Source organism: Orcinus orca, chromosome 17, assembly GCF_937001465.1.
Source record: "Orcinus orca chromosome 17, mOrcOrc1.1, whole genome shotgun sequence".
Lineage (NCBI taxonomy): Eukaryota > Metazoa > Chordata > Mammalia > Artiodactyla > Delphinidae > Orcinus > Orcinus orca.
This window is the reverse complement of record NC_064575.1, coordinates 18,700,651-18,721,745: the sequence shown is the minus strand read 5'-3', so window position 1 is coordinate 18,721,745 and position 21,095 is coordinate 18,700,651. Positions and strand designations below refer to the sequence as shown.

Sequence of the window (21,095 nt, the reverse complement as noted above, 5' to 3'; positions counted from 1 at the left end):
TATGTGAAATAAGGAGAAATTTAAATTTTAAATTAAGTCCTAGATTTGGGTCCTTCTCAGCAAACTAGCCTGGGAATAACACTCTGCAAGGCAGAGCCACCCTGTAACCAACAGCCTTGGGCCAACTAGTGACCAGAGGTGGTGCTTCTCCCCCAGGAATGCCTATGGTTTCTCTTCTTGCCCTTAATATGGGGAAGCATGAACATTTTTATATTCAACTGCTGCAGTTTTCCTCAGCCAGAACTTCTTGATATAATGTTCTTTTCCTCTTTTTCCATGGAACCGTGTTTTATATTGGTACCTCAAAATATTTTTTGAATTAAATAGAAAAAAAAAATGGAAGAAGGAAGGAAAGAGGCAGGGAAGGAAAAAAAGAAATGGAAAAAAAGAAAAACAGAAGATCTGATGTATTTCAGTGATGCTCAAAGATATAATCATTTCTGCTTTAGAAAAGTAGTCCATTCCTTGTCAAAACTATCATGGCATCTACTATTGTAAAACTACTGAAAGCAAGAAAACAATTAGATTAATTGTTATTAATTAAAAACCTAAAAACAAAACAATTAATTATAATATTTTATTGAAAGAAAAAATACAGCAGAGCTCAAAAAGCTACTTGTTATGCTTTATAAATGTAGATGTTTACACAGGTTTTATAAATGCACACATTCATGACATTATGTCACAATATCAAAGGCACCTTTTACTGCCACAGTATTAGGTAATGAATAAAAAATATCAAATTAATCTTTAAAAAATCTAAAATGATACATTTTAGGATTATGTACATATTTGAAACATTTAGCTATTTTTAAACACTTTATTTTCATACGTGCATCAGAATTATCTCTAATTCTCAAAATATTATGGTACCAAAATTCTGTTTGTCAAATAACAAAACACAAGATGCTGTAATCTATAACCAAGCACCAGTTAAAGTCAGTATTTGAAGCTCCATCAGTTTGGCTTCTAACATGTGCAAAGTGAAGTGGGTATTTAAGATAACCATTGCAAAACATTGAGTCTCAATTTTTTGTGTCTTTAATTAGCTGATTATTTTAGAGAAAATGGGGAGAACTGGATGATTTAGATCAACATTTTTCTAATGGTTCAATGGAATCCTAGGGCTCTCAGAAGAAACTTCCAAGGCACAGAAGAGGGTTTGGGAAATAAGTAGGTCCATTATATGTATATTATATGTTAGAGCTTTGTGCAGGATTGAGATCATACAAAGAGTTCTATTGCTTTAAAATGTTTGAAAATACTAATTTGGAAAACTGCTTCAAAGCATATTTCATTTGGTTATGCTAACGCAGTTTAAGAAATATCTTTGTCAAAACAGATTATCCCACTTAGTCAGTTGCATAACTCAAGTGAAAGTTTATCTAAAAATGTTGCCTTCATTGGTTACAGGGTATATAATTCTAAGTTTTTCTGTACATTTTTAAGTCTAGAAAGACTTTGAATGGAATAATAAAATGTTATCATTAGCTCAATAGTATGACCAAAGAACATTGTCAAATTATAGATCAACACATAAAAGTGGAGAGATAATCCTTTGATATATGGAATTATTTTAATATATAAAAATAAATGATCACTTCTGAAAGTGAGATGCACTATAATTCTGTTTGATAATTTTAACTCTTATTGTATTTATGATGTAAACAAAATTAAAAATGTATTTTATTAATACCTACTTCACAAAAAGAACACTTTAATAAGCACCTCAGATCTGGAATATCATTTAAAAATATTATTATTTAGGAAAATGAATGTCAAGATATATTATCTCTATTAGCTTCCTAGAAAATTATGTCAATAGAGTCAAGCACTTTTTAATGCTCTCGGATTTAGAGAGTATCCAAGAATTTAAAATTGTTCAGCTTAAATTTTTATTGAACGGAAGAAATGGTTTTGTTGCAGGCCAAGTAGCCATCAAGAATTTGTTCTTTTCACCACCAGAGGGCGCCGGTGCCTGCAGCATGGTTGGTGTAGGTGTAATCTAACCTTTACTTGAATTTTACATCGCCGTGCTAAAAAATGCCTTTAAAAAAAATTGAAAACTTCTAAGAAATATATTTACATTCTGTAACATCTAAATAATGTTGGGCTATTAGATTAAAAAATTGAGTGTACTGGCTTATTTTGGTTAAGACTAATTTAATAGGACTTTATTAATATTTCTAAATCAGGAATTGAATGGATAACACTTTTAACTCTGAATAAAGAGTCCCTAAGCTCCTAACAGTAACAATTCATTTAGCACCACATATTTAGCACCACAATAGATATTGATAGTTCACACTTAATAAAAACTTTAATTCCAAAGAAACTTCAAAATTGTAGCAAAAGCATACGGTGGTTGTTATGCATTTTCAGCACCATTAACCAGTGAACTGTGTAACTTTCTAAGTTTTTGATTGACCTCTCATAAGTCAAAGTCAGACCATGACATAATTTTTAAAAATCATTCTGCATGCATTTAAATATGTCTTCCCTCACACATATAACAACAATACAAAAAATATATATAAAACAAAGATAATATTAGACATTGATAGAAAGCTAATTTCACTCTACCTAAACACTTCTTCAGGAAAAGGCTTCCCTACATCCATGTCAAGATTTGTGTCCTATGCTACTGCAGAACATAGGGAATGCTGTTATACACGGGGGAGAACACAGACCCCAGGTTAACCGTGACTTTTCCTTCCTGGACACATTCAAATTATCTGTTTAACTTATGTTAAGCAGGATATGAATACAAAACACATAACTGGCCTAAGTGTGTTTTAGATTTGCTTATGTAGATGTTATAAGGTGATCTAACACAAGCATGTATTAATGAGAAAAAGATATATTGTTTCAGTTCAAATATTCTGAGTAAATTGTATCAGTTGAACTTTCCCTAGTGTTTGGTCAACTCTTCGCTAAAGCTGCATGGAGCTTTCAAATGAATATTTCCATGAAGGTTTCAAATGAACACCACAGCACTGCCAATTGAATTTTGTAGGGAAGCCCTAATGGACCACAGAAGTGATGCTGCTTAGACTACTGAACAGACAAAAGCATGATAACAATAAAAACTGTTTCTGCCACATCTTAAAAGCATGCTTATCCATCATAACCAGCAACATGAAGAGTATGCCTACACAACTCAAATACAATTCTGTAAAGAAAGCCCTCAGTTTAACAGCGAAAATTGTAATTTTTCCAGTCTTTTGATGACACGGAAGCCAAAAAAATCTATATCGAGACAGAAATTTTTTACTTTTCTACTGAATAAAGGATGACGTGAAAAATCTATACCAAAGATAAAACCAATGCTGTAGAATATGCATGCCAATTATTATTTCTTTTGAATGAAACCTGTTAAAATGAAAACCTCAGTAATGACTATTTAAAGCTGCTCTTATGAAATAGCTTATACCCACACCCTTTGTGCTCTGGGAATTACAGTGAGAAATAGCTATCCTAGCACCATTGTTGCATGCTGTGTGAAAAAATATGACACTCTGTGTTGATACTAGCAAACTTTCATTTGCTTTAGCCTGGAAAATAAAACATTTCACATGGCCACTTCATATTACTAACTTTAAAAAGTACAGATAGAATAACAAATATACCCGTTATATTTTCAGCTGAGTTGTTAAGTTATAAATAAACTTACAGTGCTAGTTGTGATTTGGAAAGGACTGTTGTGTACAAGTTATGAGTGTGTGAACCACAGTCATAATCTGATATGTTTGATGATTTATCTGGATTGTTGATGCACTCAAAGCTTTGTATTTAAGACATTTTTGTCTTAATGAAACGTGGAAAGGTGGGGTTCCTCTAAATCCTTGCAATTCTGGACTTTTTAGTTAATTCTAAAAACCCATTCATGTAAACATTTATTACATTACAGCCACTATATAAGAAGCTGGTATAAATACAAAGATAAGACAGAATTTCTGCCAAAGGGGAGCTCAGATAATTTTATCTCAAATAAAAGTCTCACAACATGAATGCTAATTTTAATATTCATACATTTCTGTTACTATGGTAATCTTACCTTCATGTGACAAAATATCATTATACTTTTTGAGACTTGAGAAACGAAGCTACACAAGTAAACCAGCAACAGAACTGGAACTGATAGTAACCTTTTCTGGTTTAATAGTACTTTTCCTACTTCTGTAGAACTAGTTTAGCAAACTCAAGGAAGGAAATATTTTCTAGATAAATCAAATGAATATCGCGCTAATGAGCTTTCTCTTCAACTGCCGATATATATGTTAGCTAAAAGTTGAATTGGGGCCTGATTCTTACTGTTATTTCTATTTTTCATTTTAGTCTCCAAAATTTTTAGTTTTAATAAAATATATGTCCCCACAAAAGCAAAGTAGTATGATATGAAAACATTTGGTCAGATTCAGTTCGTAAAAGGAATCAGGCCAATTGTTTGTCATCATGTAAACCTGAACTTCAGATGGTGGATGTTTCCACCATTGGATTTAATTAACTACCTCACCTTTCAGCGCATCTACCCTAAGAAATTGCAAACGTGTAGGGAGTTTTAAACAAGTAGTTTTCTTCTGTTATTTGTACTCTGGAACTAACCGTGTTTACTTATTCTGTGATCCTGTTGAAGCATTGCATAACCTGAAATATACACACACACACACACAAATGCATGCACATTTGAAATGTAATGTGTTAAGTGTCTTGACCCATGTGTTGAATTCTCCTCTCTGATCCCTGATTTGGAAATAAGCATTTTCAAAGTCACATGAGTGAAATTTTCATAGTGACTTTGATTTGATTTCCACCAAACTTAATGGAGAACTGAAAATTATTCTTCTACTTAGATATGGGAATAAAATTTAGTAATTAGTCCTTAGAAAATCATCTGAAGAGGCCCCTTTAACAAAATCATAACTGTGGTGTGCACATGGGAACTTGCACATGATGCTCAAGGACCATGGTGATTAGATTGATTCTCACCAAGTAAGGATGGGCAAAGCAATGGAGAGCTGGAGGTATCCTTGACACCTACAATGTTTCTTTCTGACATCCCTCACCTCCTGCTGAAAGGCTTCAAGTTACACTAGACCTTCAGTATATGCCCTTCAGAAGCTCTCCACCTGTGTGTGTCTGTGTGTGTGTGTGTGTGTGTGTGTGTGCAGTAACCCTATTTCTGCGACTTTTCTTACCTGTGACTTTTCATACCTGAAGCTCATTTCTCTTGGACCTTCTCAGTTTACTTAGGTCTTGCTTTCTGCCTTCCAAAATCACAACTATTTACTCTCACCCAGTAATCCCTAGGCAGTTGTTAATTTTTCCCTGCCTCATTTAGTTCCAGACGCTATAGCTACATTTTCATGCTAATCAGAAGCCTTACATATTACACAGTGTGGCCTATCACCTATTCCACCTACATGTGAACATTGTTGCACTCACTTCCTCAAAATTACATGGAAAATAAATCTGTTAAAAAATAATAATTTTACAGCAATATAATTAGGTGGCATTATTTCCTGAATATTTTTGTGAGCTTCTTGAAGTCAGGAATCATATTATCTTTGCATGATCAGAACATAACTATCAGAGTGCCTTGCCCATCGTAACCACTCAACACAAGATTCAATAAAAGAGATTAAGCAAAAGGCATGATTTGAACCTTACATAAGTCAAGAGTATCTTTTGGTGAACCCAAGTAAGATAAAATATCTCCAGAATGAAATCTGTGGTTGCTTAATTAAATTATTATATCCAGATATTACTGAGTGTTATTTTGCAAATTATCACTTTTGGGGCACTATAGAAGTGGGTGCTGAAGATGGCCCACCACCTCACATACATTTTAGAATAGGATTTTTAAAAATTTCCCTCAAGTTAACTACAAAATCATATTATTATCATCTATGTGTTATATCAGCTATGTGTGCGTATATACACACACATACATTATAGGCCAAATATATATTCTATTCCTTAAGAACATAATTCCTTTGGAAAACAAGTTTTGGAATTGGATGCATCAACTATGTCAATACTACATACACAATATTTTAATTTAGGCTTAGAGGTCAGAAAACAGAAATGGATGCTTTGTTTACCTCCAAGGATTAAACAAACATAATAGACAAACACTAATTTATACAATGAATAATAAGAGGAAAACAAGATTATGATAAAATATGTATAATATGTGCAAAACTCAATATATATATATGCCTATGATTCCCAGAAACCATTATATTTCCTGGAGGAAAAGACAAGCTTATTTAAACCAGTATAGGTAGTTTGACGTTACTCCTGCAAAACAAAGATTGTCAGTACAAGACCCCCCGTAACTGGGAGGGCAAGCTGAACATGGTACCCCTACTTTATATGGTGCTTCTCCAATCCAGTTGCCCCTTGAAAAAAAAAGAAAAAGAGAGCATTAGTGCTACTTGCCCATTCTTTAAAATCTGATTGTCCTTAAGCACAAGATCACGTGTTGACATGTGATATTTTTAGAAGTCTGTCGTTTTAGAAAAGCACTAAAAGTTATAACCATTTCTTATTTCTACAGTAACTTGTTCTGTATATCTTACTTTTAAAATGTTTTCTTTCTGAGTAAATTAATATTATGTTAATTTACAGATAAGAGGTGAGGCACTACAATGCATGGTGACATTATTAGTCATCCGACACCAGGCTTGATGCTCTATCCACTCACCACAGCTGCCTCGTTCCTGCAGCAGCCTTCTAGAGCACATGGGCTGTGTCCACTTAAACTTACTTCTTAAAAAACTCATGCTAATATTATTATAAAGATAGTAAAGTATATACAGATGTAGATATATCCATGTCCATTATATACATAAAGATATATACACGTAATTCTGGGATGCTTAGAAACGGTGAAATGAGCAAGAAGTTGTTACAAGCATAAAAAATAGGTTTTAAGTGTTCAAAGGATTTCTTCCTCAAGTTGAAAAAATAGTTTAGATTCTCAGTATTCATAAGATGAGATAACGGAAAACTCAGTAAGAGAATAATGGCTCACAGAAGCAGCCATTAAAGGTGATTCCAAAACATTTTCCCATATGTAAACTCATAGTTATAATTTTTAGTAATACTATTAGTTTTTTGATAATGCTGAACCTATTTAACTGAATTATTATGTGTTATCAATATTTTTCTTCATCTGTAATTATGGCCATGATTATAGTGGTACACCAAATTCACCATTTAGGTTAGTTAAAAACAGCCACAATGCCTTATGTTATTAAGCTCTTTTAGCTGTGAGGAAGGAGGCAATGAATGTATTCTCAGTAGCATGGTGATTAGTAACTACAGTACTATACAGCCAGTGATGTGAAGGAAATTGAATCGTCAGGAGAAAATTTGGTTGTAGATAGTAAAAAGTCAAGGTTGAAGATAAGACAACAGTGTAAAGGCTAAAATATGAAACAAGTGGGTCTCATCTTTGAAACCTAAATAAGAACAAGCAGGTGACTCATACAGTGCATCTACCAGACATGAACATATCCTTATTCAGTCAGTTGAAAAGTCACGTTTTTATCTATAAAATATCTGTAAAGGAAAAGTTGTCTGTAAAATGAAAAATATGCTGATTATTCATATTACAAAATGAGATGAGATTACAAGGCTGCCCACCTCTATCTAGCTTATTCTACACTCTGCCTTCCAGAGAAGCTTCCTCAAGCATAATTTTGGTAATGTAAATGTTTGCTTATGAACATTCAAGGAGGTCCATCCCTCAAGAGTGCAGCTCACTCCTTTATCCTAATCTCTCCCATTCTATATTCATAATCTTATTTCCCTCTATATCTTTACCCAAACCTATAAAAATATATGAACCCAGCCTGTGGTATTTTAATTTCATATTTTTCAACTTATTCTACATAGCTTTTAGAAATTACACAGCACATATTTTTGGTAATGTTAACTTAGAAATACAATTTAATTATATAAAAATTATTATATATTATATTACAAACTTTTATACGAATGGAAGATAATTGTATTCAGTATTAGATCAGTCAGTTGATAAACTTATATTATTTTTCCTTCTAATTTTTATTCTATTTCATCTAATTCAATTCATTCTCATTCTCTCATTTTTTTCTCTCTCTCTCTCTATCTCTGTCTCTGTCTCTGTCTCCCCCCCAAACCCCTTTCCTTCTCTGTTTTATTTTGCCCCTGAAAAACAGTTATACTTGAGATAAATTCATATTGGGATTGGAAGAAACATAGTCAACTATCAGTCAGGATTTTAAAACTTTCTTCATTGCCTAGGTTTCAAAAGAATGGTTCTCTATCACAGCAAATATAGCATACTAACACAATATCTTAAACTCTCAGACTTATAAAACAATCAGACATCTCATCAATAGTATTACAAAATTCCAATCATTGGCCAAAAACAGAATAGTTAAATGAATGTTATAAAAAAACCTCTTTCACTATTTGAGTACTACTTGGCCTATTTATGTCAGAAAGAAGGGTTAAAGTCTTAATAGGAAAATATACAGTATAAAACTGAAAATATCAAACAAATGCAGTTTTAATGCTTATCATAATGCAGCCACATTTTACTTTCCAAATCTTACTATTCTAATAACTGTGGAGAGGGGACCATCGGGAAAATTGCTATTTTTCTAACTTTGCAAAAACACTGCCACTGGCATACTACCATATAAATGAGTAATGCAGTTATTTGTGAAACATTTTCTCATTCCCTCCCCATACTGGCAAAGCTGGAGAAAATCTTTGTTTGGGACTTACTTTGGAAGACACCAGGAGTGTCATAAATCCTTTGTAAATTTTAGTATTTATTCCAAATGAGAACAGACTCATGTATAAATACTGGAACATTTTATCCGAAGAGTCATTGTTATCAAAAAGGCATTTTATCAGATGTTAACAATGCTTATTTATCCTCATACTATAAAGAATGTTCATAAATGTGAGCCTATTTTATAATCTTTGATCAATTTTCACAATACCTTTTTATGTATGCCATAAGAAGAAATTACTGAATATTTTTTGTACTGAAATTGAAATCATGGCAAAGCTTTCATTAAAAAGAAGTCATAGCATTTAAATTTTCCCTTCTGATTCTGAATGCCTCCTTAACCATCTATGGAAAAAGTAAACTGTGATTGTAATTTTACTCTTAAAAGAAAGAAGAAGGGCTTGTTTTGCTTTCCTAGTGAAAAAGCTAAGCCAACATTCTAGTACTGATTGATGAGAATACTGTGGTGTTGATAAATTCCCTAGAAGATCCTTTCCTGATGCCTTTTATATAGCTATCAAAAACCTAAAAGCGTATGTTTATTTTATAATTACCATGCCTAAAGAAAGATGGTAAGGAGAATTTAGTGACTCTCCAAATCACAGATAGTCTTGCCTGCAATTTTAATCTAGAATCCTTGTGAAAAGAAACCTTTCAGCTTATAATTTTTCAGATATACAAGAAGATGGAAGATTTGAGGATTAGTGCTTGTTAGTTAAGTCTTACTCATATTATTTACCTGTTAAAAGTATCTATCAGACTGAAGATATTTAACATCATTAAAGATTCCAAGAAGTAGAATCCAACTGGATACTTACTTTGGGGCATAGTTGCATACCAAATAAACTGCACGGCGCCATACAGCTCCCCAAACATTCATGTTTTGACAAGTATGAATTGCACATCCTATTCGATTGGAAGTGGCCCAAACCATCTGAGAAAGTAAATCGATATACTGTTATTGAAGTTGGAGCGAAGAAAATTCATGTTCACCAAAATAGTAAGAGCATTTTTTAAAAGTATGAATCAAAAATGAACAAAACGATTAAAATAACCTGTGTATAATGTGTGCACATGGGGCCAAAACATCTCATAGGACATCTGGGATTGCAATCCTGGGGATACGGAAAAGCATAATCTTTCACTTCATCATACCATGGCTTGACCAACTGGAGAATAGAGCGATATCTAGATATCAAGAAACACAATGAGAACTTAGAGTATAGTAGTGGCAATATATGGTGGACTCACCTTAAATTATAAGTTAATTGGTCCTTTTGCAGATTATTCATGATAAATCAAGAACATACCCACCCCTCACAATTACCATCATCACCTAGTAGAATCCTCTATTCCTCCAAGTAGAGCCAAACATGAAAATGCCCAGGACTGGAGCAAGTGATCCTGTATTTGTCTAAGTATGTGTCTGGTTGTTTCAAAAAGAGAAATGCAAATCTTTCAGGAATTATCATCTTTATCTTGTTTTACCACCTGATTTTCCTCCCCTATGTGGAAGAGAATGAGTCTTTGGAATATTGGATGATGACATTCCACAGTGGTAGAAAAATTATCCTATTACTGGGAACAGCTTTATCCATTGTTGCATATACTTGCATATACATACGTGTGCCTATTTATATATACATATATGTGTAAATATATTGAATTTGTACAACACACACAGATACAGGTATATGCAAACATGGGAAGGTTGCATACACAATAATGGCTTCTGCCACCATGAAGGGATTTTTCTGAAGTAGAAGAGATAGGATACAGGATACAGCCTGATCCTTTCAAAGATTCTGTGAGATAAGGGTAGAATACAGGCTAAGGGAGGGTGTTCCAAGGGTGAAAGGGAAAACTGGTTTTTCTAGGCCCTTTTAAAAAATTAAATAATCCTTGAAGACATCTAAAACAGTCATAGGCCAAGCATCAGTGCCTGACACATAGTGAGCCCTCTTGCAGATATTACTTGAAATTGGTGTCACTAACCCTTGGAGTCCATAAGCAATAAAGTTGCATGGATAAACAGTATCAGTGAAACTACTTCCTACCTTCCAGTTCGTACAGATAGATTTTGACCCAAAAATCTCAATAAGTAAGAAGGCCCATGGTCCCAAATGCAAGTAGCTGCCCAAGCCTCTGCAGATTTTGCAAGATTTTCATCCCAGACCTGTGAAAGTGAAAAAAACCTTCAGCTTTACTGGGTTTGCTAGTAACAAACAAAAAGAGAAAAGAAATGGCGCTACTATTTCCTAAACTTCTTTCAATTCTGCTTCCTGACTAGAAGAAAGCAAATTTAGACCATTGTTATTCAAAGTTCTACAGTGCAATATTGTTATTCCTCAAAAATCTTTATTGTTTTTACAGGGCCATCTAGACCCAAAGTCCAGACATAAATTTTGGTAAAGGATAGGTTAACAAAAATATCGTATCCAGATGTAACTTGGAGATACCTCATACTGACCACTGAAGTTTGAATCCACCAAAGTCAATTGATTTCCCTGGAGTTTATTCACAGCAAAAAGGAGCCATGCTATTGATATATCTTAAAAATTAATGAGATCAAATTTATTCAAATCAATGTACCAAAATTAACAATGTCTCATAGTCCAACTTTTTAATTGAGATATAATTGATATATAACATTATTAGTTTCAGGTGTACAACTTAATGATTTTTATGTACATATATATTGTGAAATGATCACCACAATAAGTCTAGTTAACATCCGTCACCACACACAGTTACAAATTTCTTTTCTTGTGAAGAGAACTTTTAAGATGTATTCTCTTAGCAGCACCCAAATGTACAATATAGTATTATTAACTACAGTCACCATGCTGTATATTACATCCTCAGGATTTATTTTATAACTGAAAGTCTGTACCTTTTAACCACCTTCACATATTTCACACACCCCACCCCCCAACCTCTGGCAGCCACCTATCTGCTCTCTAGATCTCTGAGTTCAGTATTGTTTTTGTTGTTGTTTTTAGATTCCACGTACATATGAGATCATAAGTTATTTGTCTCTTTCTGACTTATTTCACTTACCATAATGCCCTTAAGTTCCACGCATGTTGTCACAAATGGCAAGATTTCCTTGTTTATTATGGCTGAATAATATTCCATTTATCTACTTATTTGTTGACGGACAATTAGGCTGCCTCCATATCTTGGCTATTGTAAATAGTGCTGTTATGAACATTGGGGTGAAGTTATCTTTTTGAGTTAGTATTTTAGTTTCCAGACTAATACCCAGAAGTGGAATTGCTATATCATATGGTAGTTCTGTTTTAATTTTTTGAGGACACTCTATACTGTTTTCCATAGTGGCTGCACCAATTTACATTCCCACCAACAGTGCCCAAGGTTCCCTTTTCCCCAGATCCTCACCAACACTTGTTATTTCTTGACTTTTTGACAATAGTCATTCTAACAGGTGTGAGATGATGTCTCACTGTGGTTTTGATTTGCATTTATTCCAACTTTTAAGTGTCAAACTATATTAAATTATAATATATAAATGATATTTTATATCATTTGAATATTTGATAGTAATAATAATATTAGAACTTTTAATTGTTATGAGCTAGAAACATAGATTTACTTAATGTAACAGTGTATTTAAGTGAAAGGAAATTAATTTAGTGACTTTGAAATAAAATAGGAAAAAAAATTGATGAACCCTTCAGAGACATTTTTACCCTAGAAGACCATGGCACCCACCCTGAAAAAAGATTTGTTAGCCACTTAGAAGTTGTCTTAAATTAGAAAAACAAAGTCATCTTACATAAATCTATCTAGAATTACATTAAAATAAATTCACTCACAAAATTACATGAAATCAGAATTATCAAGAAAGGATCTGGAGTAATTCTGTGGTGACAGTGGCCATATCTCCACTGTCTGTGTAAAAAGAAAGATCATTCAAAAAGCTATAATAAAATACACTTTCCTTAATTATCCAGAACATAATCTGCCCATTTTGTGGATTAATTAAATATGGCAAAACATTACATAATACCCTTTTAATAAGTAAATAATCAGTGTTAAATACAGTATATAAATGGAAAATACTCATTCTATAATATTTTAAAAGTTAGTGTCTCTTTATATACTTGTCTTCTCCTTTGAATTGATATCATGCTTTTTTACAGTTATAAAAAATACTTTGTATTATTCCTTCACACATAGCTCTGTAAAATAATCATTTGATATGTTTTATGAATTATTACTTCAAACCTCTCCTTTTGTTTGTAAAAATTCTGTGCAGAAATATCAGTGAACCAAACTAAATTTGCAATGAAAATCATAGTATTCTAGAACTGAAATTAACTTTTAAAAGCATTTTGTTTGGCTAATAATGGATTCATCTGGTATTTATTCTTCTGATATTTTTAATGAAATATGGATTTACAAAATATGGATTTCAGTTCACCAAAATGCAAAATATTACCATTAGATCACAAATGAATTTTAGACGGAATAGCATCAACAAATTATGTCTCTGAGCTAATTGTAGTCACTTTGGGAAAAAAATACATCTAAATATTATTAACATACTGAAGTGGTGTGCACTCAGAACAGTAACTGCTAAAAACACGGCTTTTCTGTGTTTTTATATAATCTTTCTAAAAACAGTCTTTCTTATAGTCTTGTTCTGAAATATCAGCACTGCATGGCACAAATAATACTGAAAAAGAAAATAAAATATCTTGTATTCTAACCCTAAGCCTACTGCTAAGATCATCTGTGACTGAGGACATGTCAATTATTCTGTCTCCCAGTTAACTCATCTCTAGGGTCCCTTTCCTCTTCAGCATTTCATGATTTAGTATCCCTGAGTAACTCCAGCATCAGAATCAGGAAGATCTGTTATATTGACCTATGACTTGTTCAGTTCTAGCCTTTTCCATACCACAGAAAGAGGAAACCTAGATTCTTCACAAAATAATTTAAAATATTTAAGGCAGTTAACAAATTTAAGGTAACTTAGCATATATAATTCTATATGCTTACTCATATACTTAAAACGTATTGTGTATGTCAAAGAGATAAACCAAAGAGTTCATGCCTGAAAAATATCTTACATGAGCACCATTTTTAAATTATTATAAAGGATTTTGATAGGAAGACCCTGTATTTAGCATTACCGATGCCTACGTTTTTAGGTGTTTCTATGTACAGATATCATAATTAAAATTTTTGAGATGATAGTTGTGAGGGAGGAGAGATGACCACTTTTTTTCACTTCTCCATGTTTGCTTTTAGGAAACTGATGGGAGGGATTTCTGCCTGTCCCTGAAGGAAGATGCTGGAGACCCTGGCAGCACTGGCCAGGTCCCACACAGAGAGTGGGATCATTTTGCCTTCCCATGGGAGACATACCAACTGTCTCTCTGATGCCTACTGCAGAAGAAGTCAGAAAGTCCTGTGCTCTTTCTTGCCTGTTTGTCCCCAGGCAGGACTCACACCCATCCTGTAAAGAGGGGAAGATCCTGCTCTGAAATTTACGAATTGCGTATCTACTGTATTTGCTGTCTCCGTCTTTCTCCACTGGTTACAACTCCCAGGAGAATATGGGTGAGTGATGTATCCCTTTAATCCACAGTGGTATTTAAATCTATTAATATGATGAGAGGTCTTTCAGGGTTGAAAACAGCAAATAAGGATAGCTTCTTTCTTATCCAGAAGCTCTAAATTGTGATGAATGTTGCCAGTTTAACCATGTGAAAGAATTCTAACAACTTATACAAATTTAGGGAATGAAGTTGTAATCACCTAAACATTTGACTAATATATACATTTCTGGATGCTTAGTGGATAATCTATCTGCTGAATTTTGCTGAACACCTGTGATATTTATTTGAAATAAGTTTAGTATCATACCCTACAAATACAGCAAAAGAAAAAAGGTCACAGGTGTGTACTTACTTAACGTTCTATGGAATGACTAGCAAATATGCAACATATTATGATCATTTGTTAGAAAAGCTAAACACCTTATATTTATTCAGCTTTTATGCAGCTAGCCTCAAATTCTGTATTTCTAGTTCTTGTCCCTCTAAATGGATAAAATACTTTCACAGGTAACTGAGTTGTGAACACTTAAAATATCATGCCTTCTAAAAATTAGGCAAAAATTAAGAAAATGATGCATGGAGACAAAAAAACATTTACAGGAGCTAGTAGGAGTTAGATATTATGATTAGATAACTCACAAAGTGAAGATGGCTTAAAACGGTGTCAGAGCGCACAGAAGCCTATATATGTGCCCTATTGCGCCACAGGATTTTCTTCCATTCTTTGCTGTTACGAGCCATTTAGTTGGTCAGCTTGTAAACTGATTGATTTAGCTCTGGACTAAAATGTTTACCATGAACTACTCTGCTTATCAACAAATTTAGCACCTTGTCTGTGGAAACCACATAGTCTGATTAAGCCATGAGAAGCATCCAGAATTCAAACTGATGTCATTTCAATAGCTAGAAGAGTGTGGCTCCAAGAGATAGGAGGCATATGAAAAGAATGAAAAGACCTCAAGTCCAGAGATCTTCAGAGGTTAAGCCAAAGAAATACAAAATTGAGTCAAAGAATGTCTCAGCATGGGAGAAAATCACTGACTTCCGTAAATTGAAGAATTAGAGAGTGATATGATCCAGCCCAAAGATGAGGTTGTTTTATCAGCCATTTCCTTAAGTTTTGTTACCCACAGCACAGTGGGCACCGGGACATCCGAAACTGCCTTCTTAAACCCCAGTCACTATCTCCGGACAATAAGAAATGTAGAACAACTGAAAGGCAACCCTGAAAATTACTTGAGAATATATCCCCAACATTGTTTGATATGACATACTGTTTTTTTTCAAGTGGGTAACATCTTTTAATTCCAAACATAAGAATTAAAGGTAGACGTGTTTGAAAGAATTAAATATAAGGTGTTAAAAAGGATAAATATTTCTAGGTAACGAACCTGTACATATTTGATGTTATTAATATTTATAGTGGTTCAGAGAATGTGGCAACAGGTTATTAAAGCACTACGTTAGCCTTGTAATTTCAACATAAAATATATCAATAATTATTTATATTTGTGGTTTTAAGTTAAAAATTTTAAGAAAATCTTGTTACAATTTTTAAACAGTATTGCAAAATTTAGAACTTAAGAGTCACTGTGTTGCTTAGGCTTTTAAGACATTTAAATATATGGAAATTATTTTCAATAAGCCAGTTGAAGTACTAAAGGTCAAATATGTTAAATCTATAAATGCAGCTTAAAATTTAAATTAATTAGATTTGTAAGTAGTAACAAACATTAAACAAATGTGATTGCCAAAACTTGCTAGATTTCTGAATAGAACAAAAATATATGTAAATGAAGCTAAATTAGAGGAGAACAAGAAATATTAAATTTGAAAATGACCTCTTAAAAAATCTGTTCTGCACGTGGAAACCATCTTCAAAGACATAAAATACTAAAAAATAAAATTATCACACTGAGTTTTTGAAGACACATTTCTAAATTGGTTATTGTCATGGATACTCCGATAGCAATGACATTGGAAACAGTATGGCACGTCATATAGACACTTATTTTCTTGGACTGACATGTGGTCATTTCTCATATATTTAGATAAAAAGTAAAGGCAGTTTAGATAGACAAGTTTTTGGCTTTTAAAAATAACTCAGCTGGGGCTCTTTGTTCTTTTTCTGGGTTAGATTGGGAAAGCAGTGCTGACTTATAGAAGTGAGAAAGAGCCATTAAAAAGATATTAAGTGATGACAAAATTATTTTCCCTGAGGGCTGCCAGAAGCTTTTAAAAAACACTTCATGGGCATGGTTGTGGTTTTGTTTTGAAATTGGGGTTTATTCCCTTTCAGTGGAAATGCTTGTGAAGTGCCAATAAAGGAAACTGAGAGCTGAATATATGACCCAGTGTTAAACCAGACAGAAGGGAAGAATGGGCCTTGGTAAGACTGGAGGGGGTGGGGGGTGCGGCACAGGAAGAGAAAAGGATTTCCCATGGGAAATTGGGGGCACTAATTAGATTAATTAAATGATATTAAACCAATTATACTTTTAAAAAGAACTAGTTAAGGAACTTGATTTAAAAAAAATTCCCTCAAGCCTCAAAAATGACCATAAATATGGGACCACATTATACCACAAAGTATCAACGTGGGGTCCTAAGCATTTTTTAAATGTTTAAATGAAAATAGTGAAGACTTTCCTCAGGTAAGATGAGTGCTACCTTTTATGTAGGTGGGAAAGGTAAATTTCTATTAAAAAAAAAGGTGTAAAAGTATACTTTTTTTTAGAGGTATTCTGAACTGGATCATTGCCAGCAGCATAAAATTCTTAAAAACAAACACAAAAGCACTTCTCTTGACCCCTTTTCATCTTTGTCTTCCAATGCACCATTCCTCTTCTTCCTTTTCCAATGAAATTTGAGTGTTGTCTTAACAGAGAATTTTCAGTTTTTCTTCTTCTACTCTTGAGCCCACCCCAGGCAGGTTCCCCCCGCTACCTCCACTCTACCCAAATTGCTCACATCAATATCATAAATGGTCATTTCCTGGTCACCATGTTATTTGTTCTATCAGCAGCTTTTAGAATGCCTGACCACTTGCTCCTCCTGGACCCACTTCCACCCCCTGGTTTCATGACCCCACCCTTGCCTTGTTTTTCTCTGGCTGCTGCCTTGTTTTCCTCCATATGTTTGCTGATTCTTCCTCATCTCCCTAACCTGTGCATGCTGGAGGGTTCCCAGGGCTGAAGCCATGTCTCTGTCTGTCTCTGTCTGTCTGTCTGTCTCTCTCCCTCTCTCTCTCTTCTGTTTCATCAATTTACTACCTAGGTAACCACATCCAGTCTCACACATTGAAATACTATTTATAAGCTGGTGGTACTCTTCCAAATTATATCTATAGACCTCTCCACTGAATTCCAGACTGATTTATCCACCTATCCACTTTAAACCTCTACTTAACAAGTCCAAAATTGAGTTCCAGTATTTACAACCCTACCGCCACTCCCTACCCTCTAACCAGCTACTCCTACAGTCTTCCTCCCATCAGTGGATGACATTACCCTTTTTCTTCTGGTTCAGGGGTCACCAGATCTATCCCATTGCCTACTTATATGTTATCTATAGCTGTTTCTGTGTTACAGTGGCAGCACGGACCACAAGGTCTGCAAAGCTAAACGTATTTACCATCTAGTCCTTTACAGAAAAAGTTTACCAATTGCTTTTGTAGTTGCTCAAGCCAGAGAGTCCATAGCTATCTTTACTCTTTCTTTGCTTAATAATCTTTATATGCTCTATCAGCAAATCTTGTCGATCCTGCCATCAAAATCCTGTCTATCCAGAATATACCCATTGATCATCACTATTATTACCACCACCTTGAGTGAAGCCACCATCATTTGTTATCTGGATTATTGAAAAAGACTCCTAGCTGAGGGAGTGTTTCCTACATATAAAGCCTTAATATATAAATTAAGGAAGGCATGGATAAAAGAAAAATATTCAGAATTTGAGGTAAGATTATTTAAACAGGGTTGGTGATTAGGAAATAAAGGAAAAAAAAAATTTCAGTGCTTTAATCTATGCATGGCTCAATCTATACCTCAGTCAAGTGCTTTGAAAATACCAAAGTGCTATTTAAATATAATCAAACTCAACTGATTGGGTTGGGGGTTGGTCTAGTAATGAAAATGAGTATTGGGTGTAAGGTGACAAAATGCAACTGCTGCTTGACATCCGGACAGTTATATGAAAGAGAGAGAGAGAGAGACTTGGAAATGAGTGAATTTTTCCCCACCCAAAGAGGCTCTTCCTTTTTAAACAATTGCTGACAAGTAGGAAGTGGGCACAATGTCTCTAAACCTTAAAACTTTTCAGGATAATCTAGAAATCCTGATGTATATGTGAAATGTATCCACTTCTACATGTTGCCAAGTAGCCTTTTAAATGTAAAATTCTCTACAGTTCAACACTTGCAGAGCAAATTAAACATGACTACTAATTGGAATGGTTAATGGGCCTACAGTTTATGAACTCTGATGGGAGGTATCATTGTCACCATTACGCTTATGTAGATGTGTGATCTTAATACACAAGGATGGTGGCAAGAAAGAGTGACCCTGGAACTGTCTTGGCCCCAAATCTCCTTACACCAAACTTACCAGCTGGGGACTGCTGTTTTGTTATCAACAATGGAAAATGCAAGAAATGCAAATTTCCAGATCAACCAATAGAATCCTAGATAATTCGTTAATCTAGGCAGCTAGTAATTGACCACTTATTGGGAGGGCTGCACAGTATTGGGTACTGGGAATTCAACAGTCAGCAAGACTGACATGGACTCTGCTTTACAGTTTAGGAAAGAGACAGGCAATTAACGCACTACCAAATAAATAGTGAATTTATTCCTGTGTGTATGTGTAATGTAAGAGGTAGCATGGGGGGTGGGGAGGGACTTGATTTTCCATTCCCTTAATGGCACAACTTCTTACCTTTTCCAAGATTTTCAGAAAGCAAATATCTTCATGCCACCTTCCTTACGCTGGCTATACTCTGGTTGCAAGAGGTGGTGTGTACAGGTATTTCACACAAAAGGGCTGGAGGCTTAGAAAGAGCTGGGTGACTGGGGGACAAAGGTTTAAGGCATAGATGCTCACAGGCTTCAAAGGCTTGAAACACTATCGTAATACAGAGTTTTCCTATGTGGTTGCCAAGGTTAGAAAGAGTACAGGAAGCAAGATTTGATTCCATATGAAGAAACACTTTCTAATATTCAGCGATGTCCTCAGAGAAAAATGCATGTGGAGCGGGCTCAAGAGCAGGAGATGAACTCATGGAGGGGAGTGTGTATTGTAGTCTTCCAAAGCATGGGCTCTGTTGTCATACAGAACTGCTTTCTCATCATTTTGATTTACTTACTCTGGGACCTGGGGGAAGCAACTTACGCTCTCCAAACTTCAAATTTCCTGTCTCTAAATGAGGAAAACTGTCCCCATCTCACGAGACTGTTGTGAAGGTTAGGCAAGATAGTGATTGAAGAGAATTTAGCACAGCTCTAGCACGGCAGGGTGTACAGAATGGTAAACGCTATTATTATTGGAAGATCAGGCACTGGAAGAGTGGTGGTGTCTGTGAACTAGAAAGATGCCTAAAGTGAGAGGTAATGAGAGGTGCACTTTTGATCACCTTATCTGGCAGCCTGAAGTTTGAGACACATCAAGCTTTAATCTCAACTTAGCAGGCAATCAGAGAAAGTGAAAACATAAACCCTGAAGCAACAAACTAATCAGAAACAGAACTGTGTATAGATAACAAGGACCTTGCTTCTTGGCAACATAACATCAGACAGTGGAAGATAAAAATTAGAGAACATTTCAGAAGTTTTAAAACCTATTAATTCCCCTCCTTAAATCCCTCTTTAACATATGTTTTATCTTTAAATTTAAAGACCATTTGTTGATGGATTCTAGCAACAGTTCTCCTTTCCCAGGAAATTAATACCCACCAGCTATCATTTAATACTGTAGTTATATGCCAAGAAGACATTTTCATGTGTGATTAATTTTTTTCAGCAACTCAGTGTTACAATCAGCTAAAAACTGACTTCTTGATTGTTAAACTATCTTGTGAGACACATGCAAACCCCGTACCTTGCTGTTGCCCACTTAGAAGAATTCAAATGCAAACCCCGTACCTTGCTGTTGCCCACTTAGAAGAATTCAAATGCCTTTCCGCCTACCTACTGCTTGCTGAAAACATGATCTCACTGGAATGCAGAGACAGATTTGGTAGAATGTTCATATTTAATGAAATTATGAAATGTGAATTTGATGCACTTTGTAGGGTAAAAAAATATTGTGCCCTTAAGCAACATTCCTGGACTGTTTCAGTTTGGAGTATGTGATGTGAAATTTTAAGAGTCATGAAGTTTAGTCTAAACACACAACTTTGGCGGCATTCTTCCATATTTGTGTCAAAAAAATGCTTGGTACCTGATTTTAGACTCTATGGGTAACATAGACTGGGAACATTCAAATCATACCCCTCCAAACCTCAGTCCATGATGTATTTTATGCCAAACATTTCTCTTGACCATTTTAAGCTGTTAGTCTTTATCTTCCCTGCCTTCTTTCCAAGCCATTCTTCAGAAATTCTCATAGACAATTAAACATCTCAAGTTCATAACCATTTAATGGCCATTGACTGACTATTAAATGGTTTTCAGATATACTAAATTCAGGACACCAGCCAGACTAGTCAACTTC

The 21,095-nt window shown here is 34.5% G+C and overlaps 1 protein-coding gene across 1 annotated transcript in view; it reads right to left on the bottom strand.

Annotated features, from left to right (window-relative positions):
- Positions 1 to 562: 562 nt before the first annotated feature.
- Positions 563 to 21,095, bottom strand: part of PI15 (peptidase inhibitor 15) — a 29,368-nt gene continuing 8,835 nt past the window's right edge. The window contains exons 3-6 of the mRNA XM_033407092.2: positions 10,852 to 10,970; positions 9,850 to 9,982; positions 9,613 to 9,728; positions 563 to 6,404 (exon numbers count right to left, since the gene is read on the bottom strand). Of these exons, the coding sequence (XP_033262983.1) occupies positions 6,269 to 6,404; positions 9,613 to 9,728; positions 9,850 to 9,982; positions 10,852 to 10,970 (504 nt within the window). The 3' untranslated portion in view covers positions 563 to 6,268. The remainder of the gene's footprint in view (positions 6,405 to 9,612; positions 9,729 to 9,849; positions 9,983 to 10,851; positions 10,971 to 21,095) is intronic.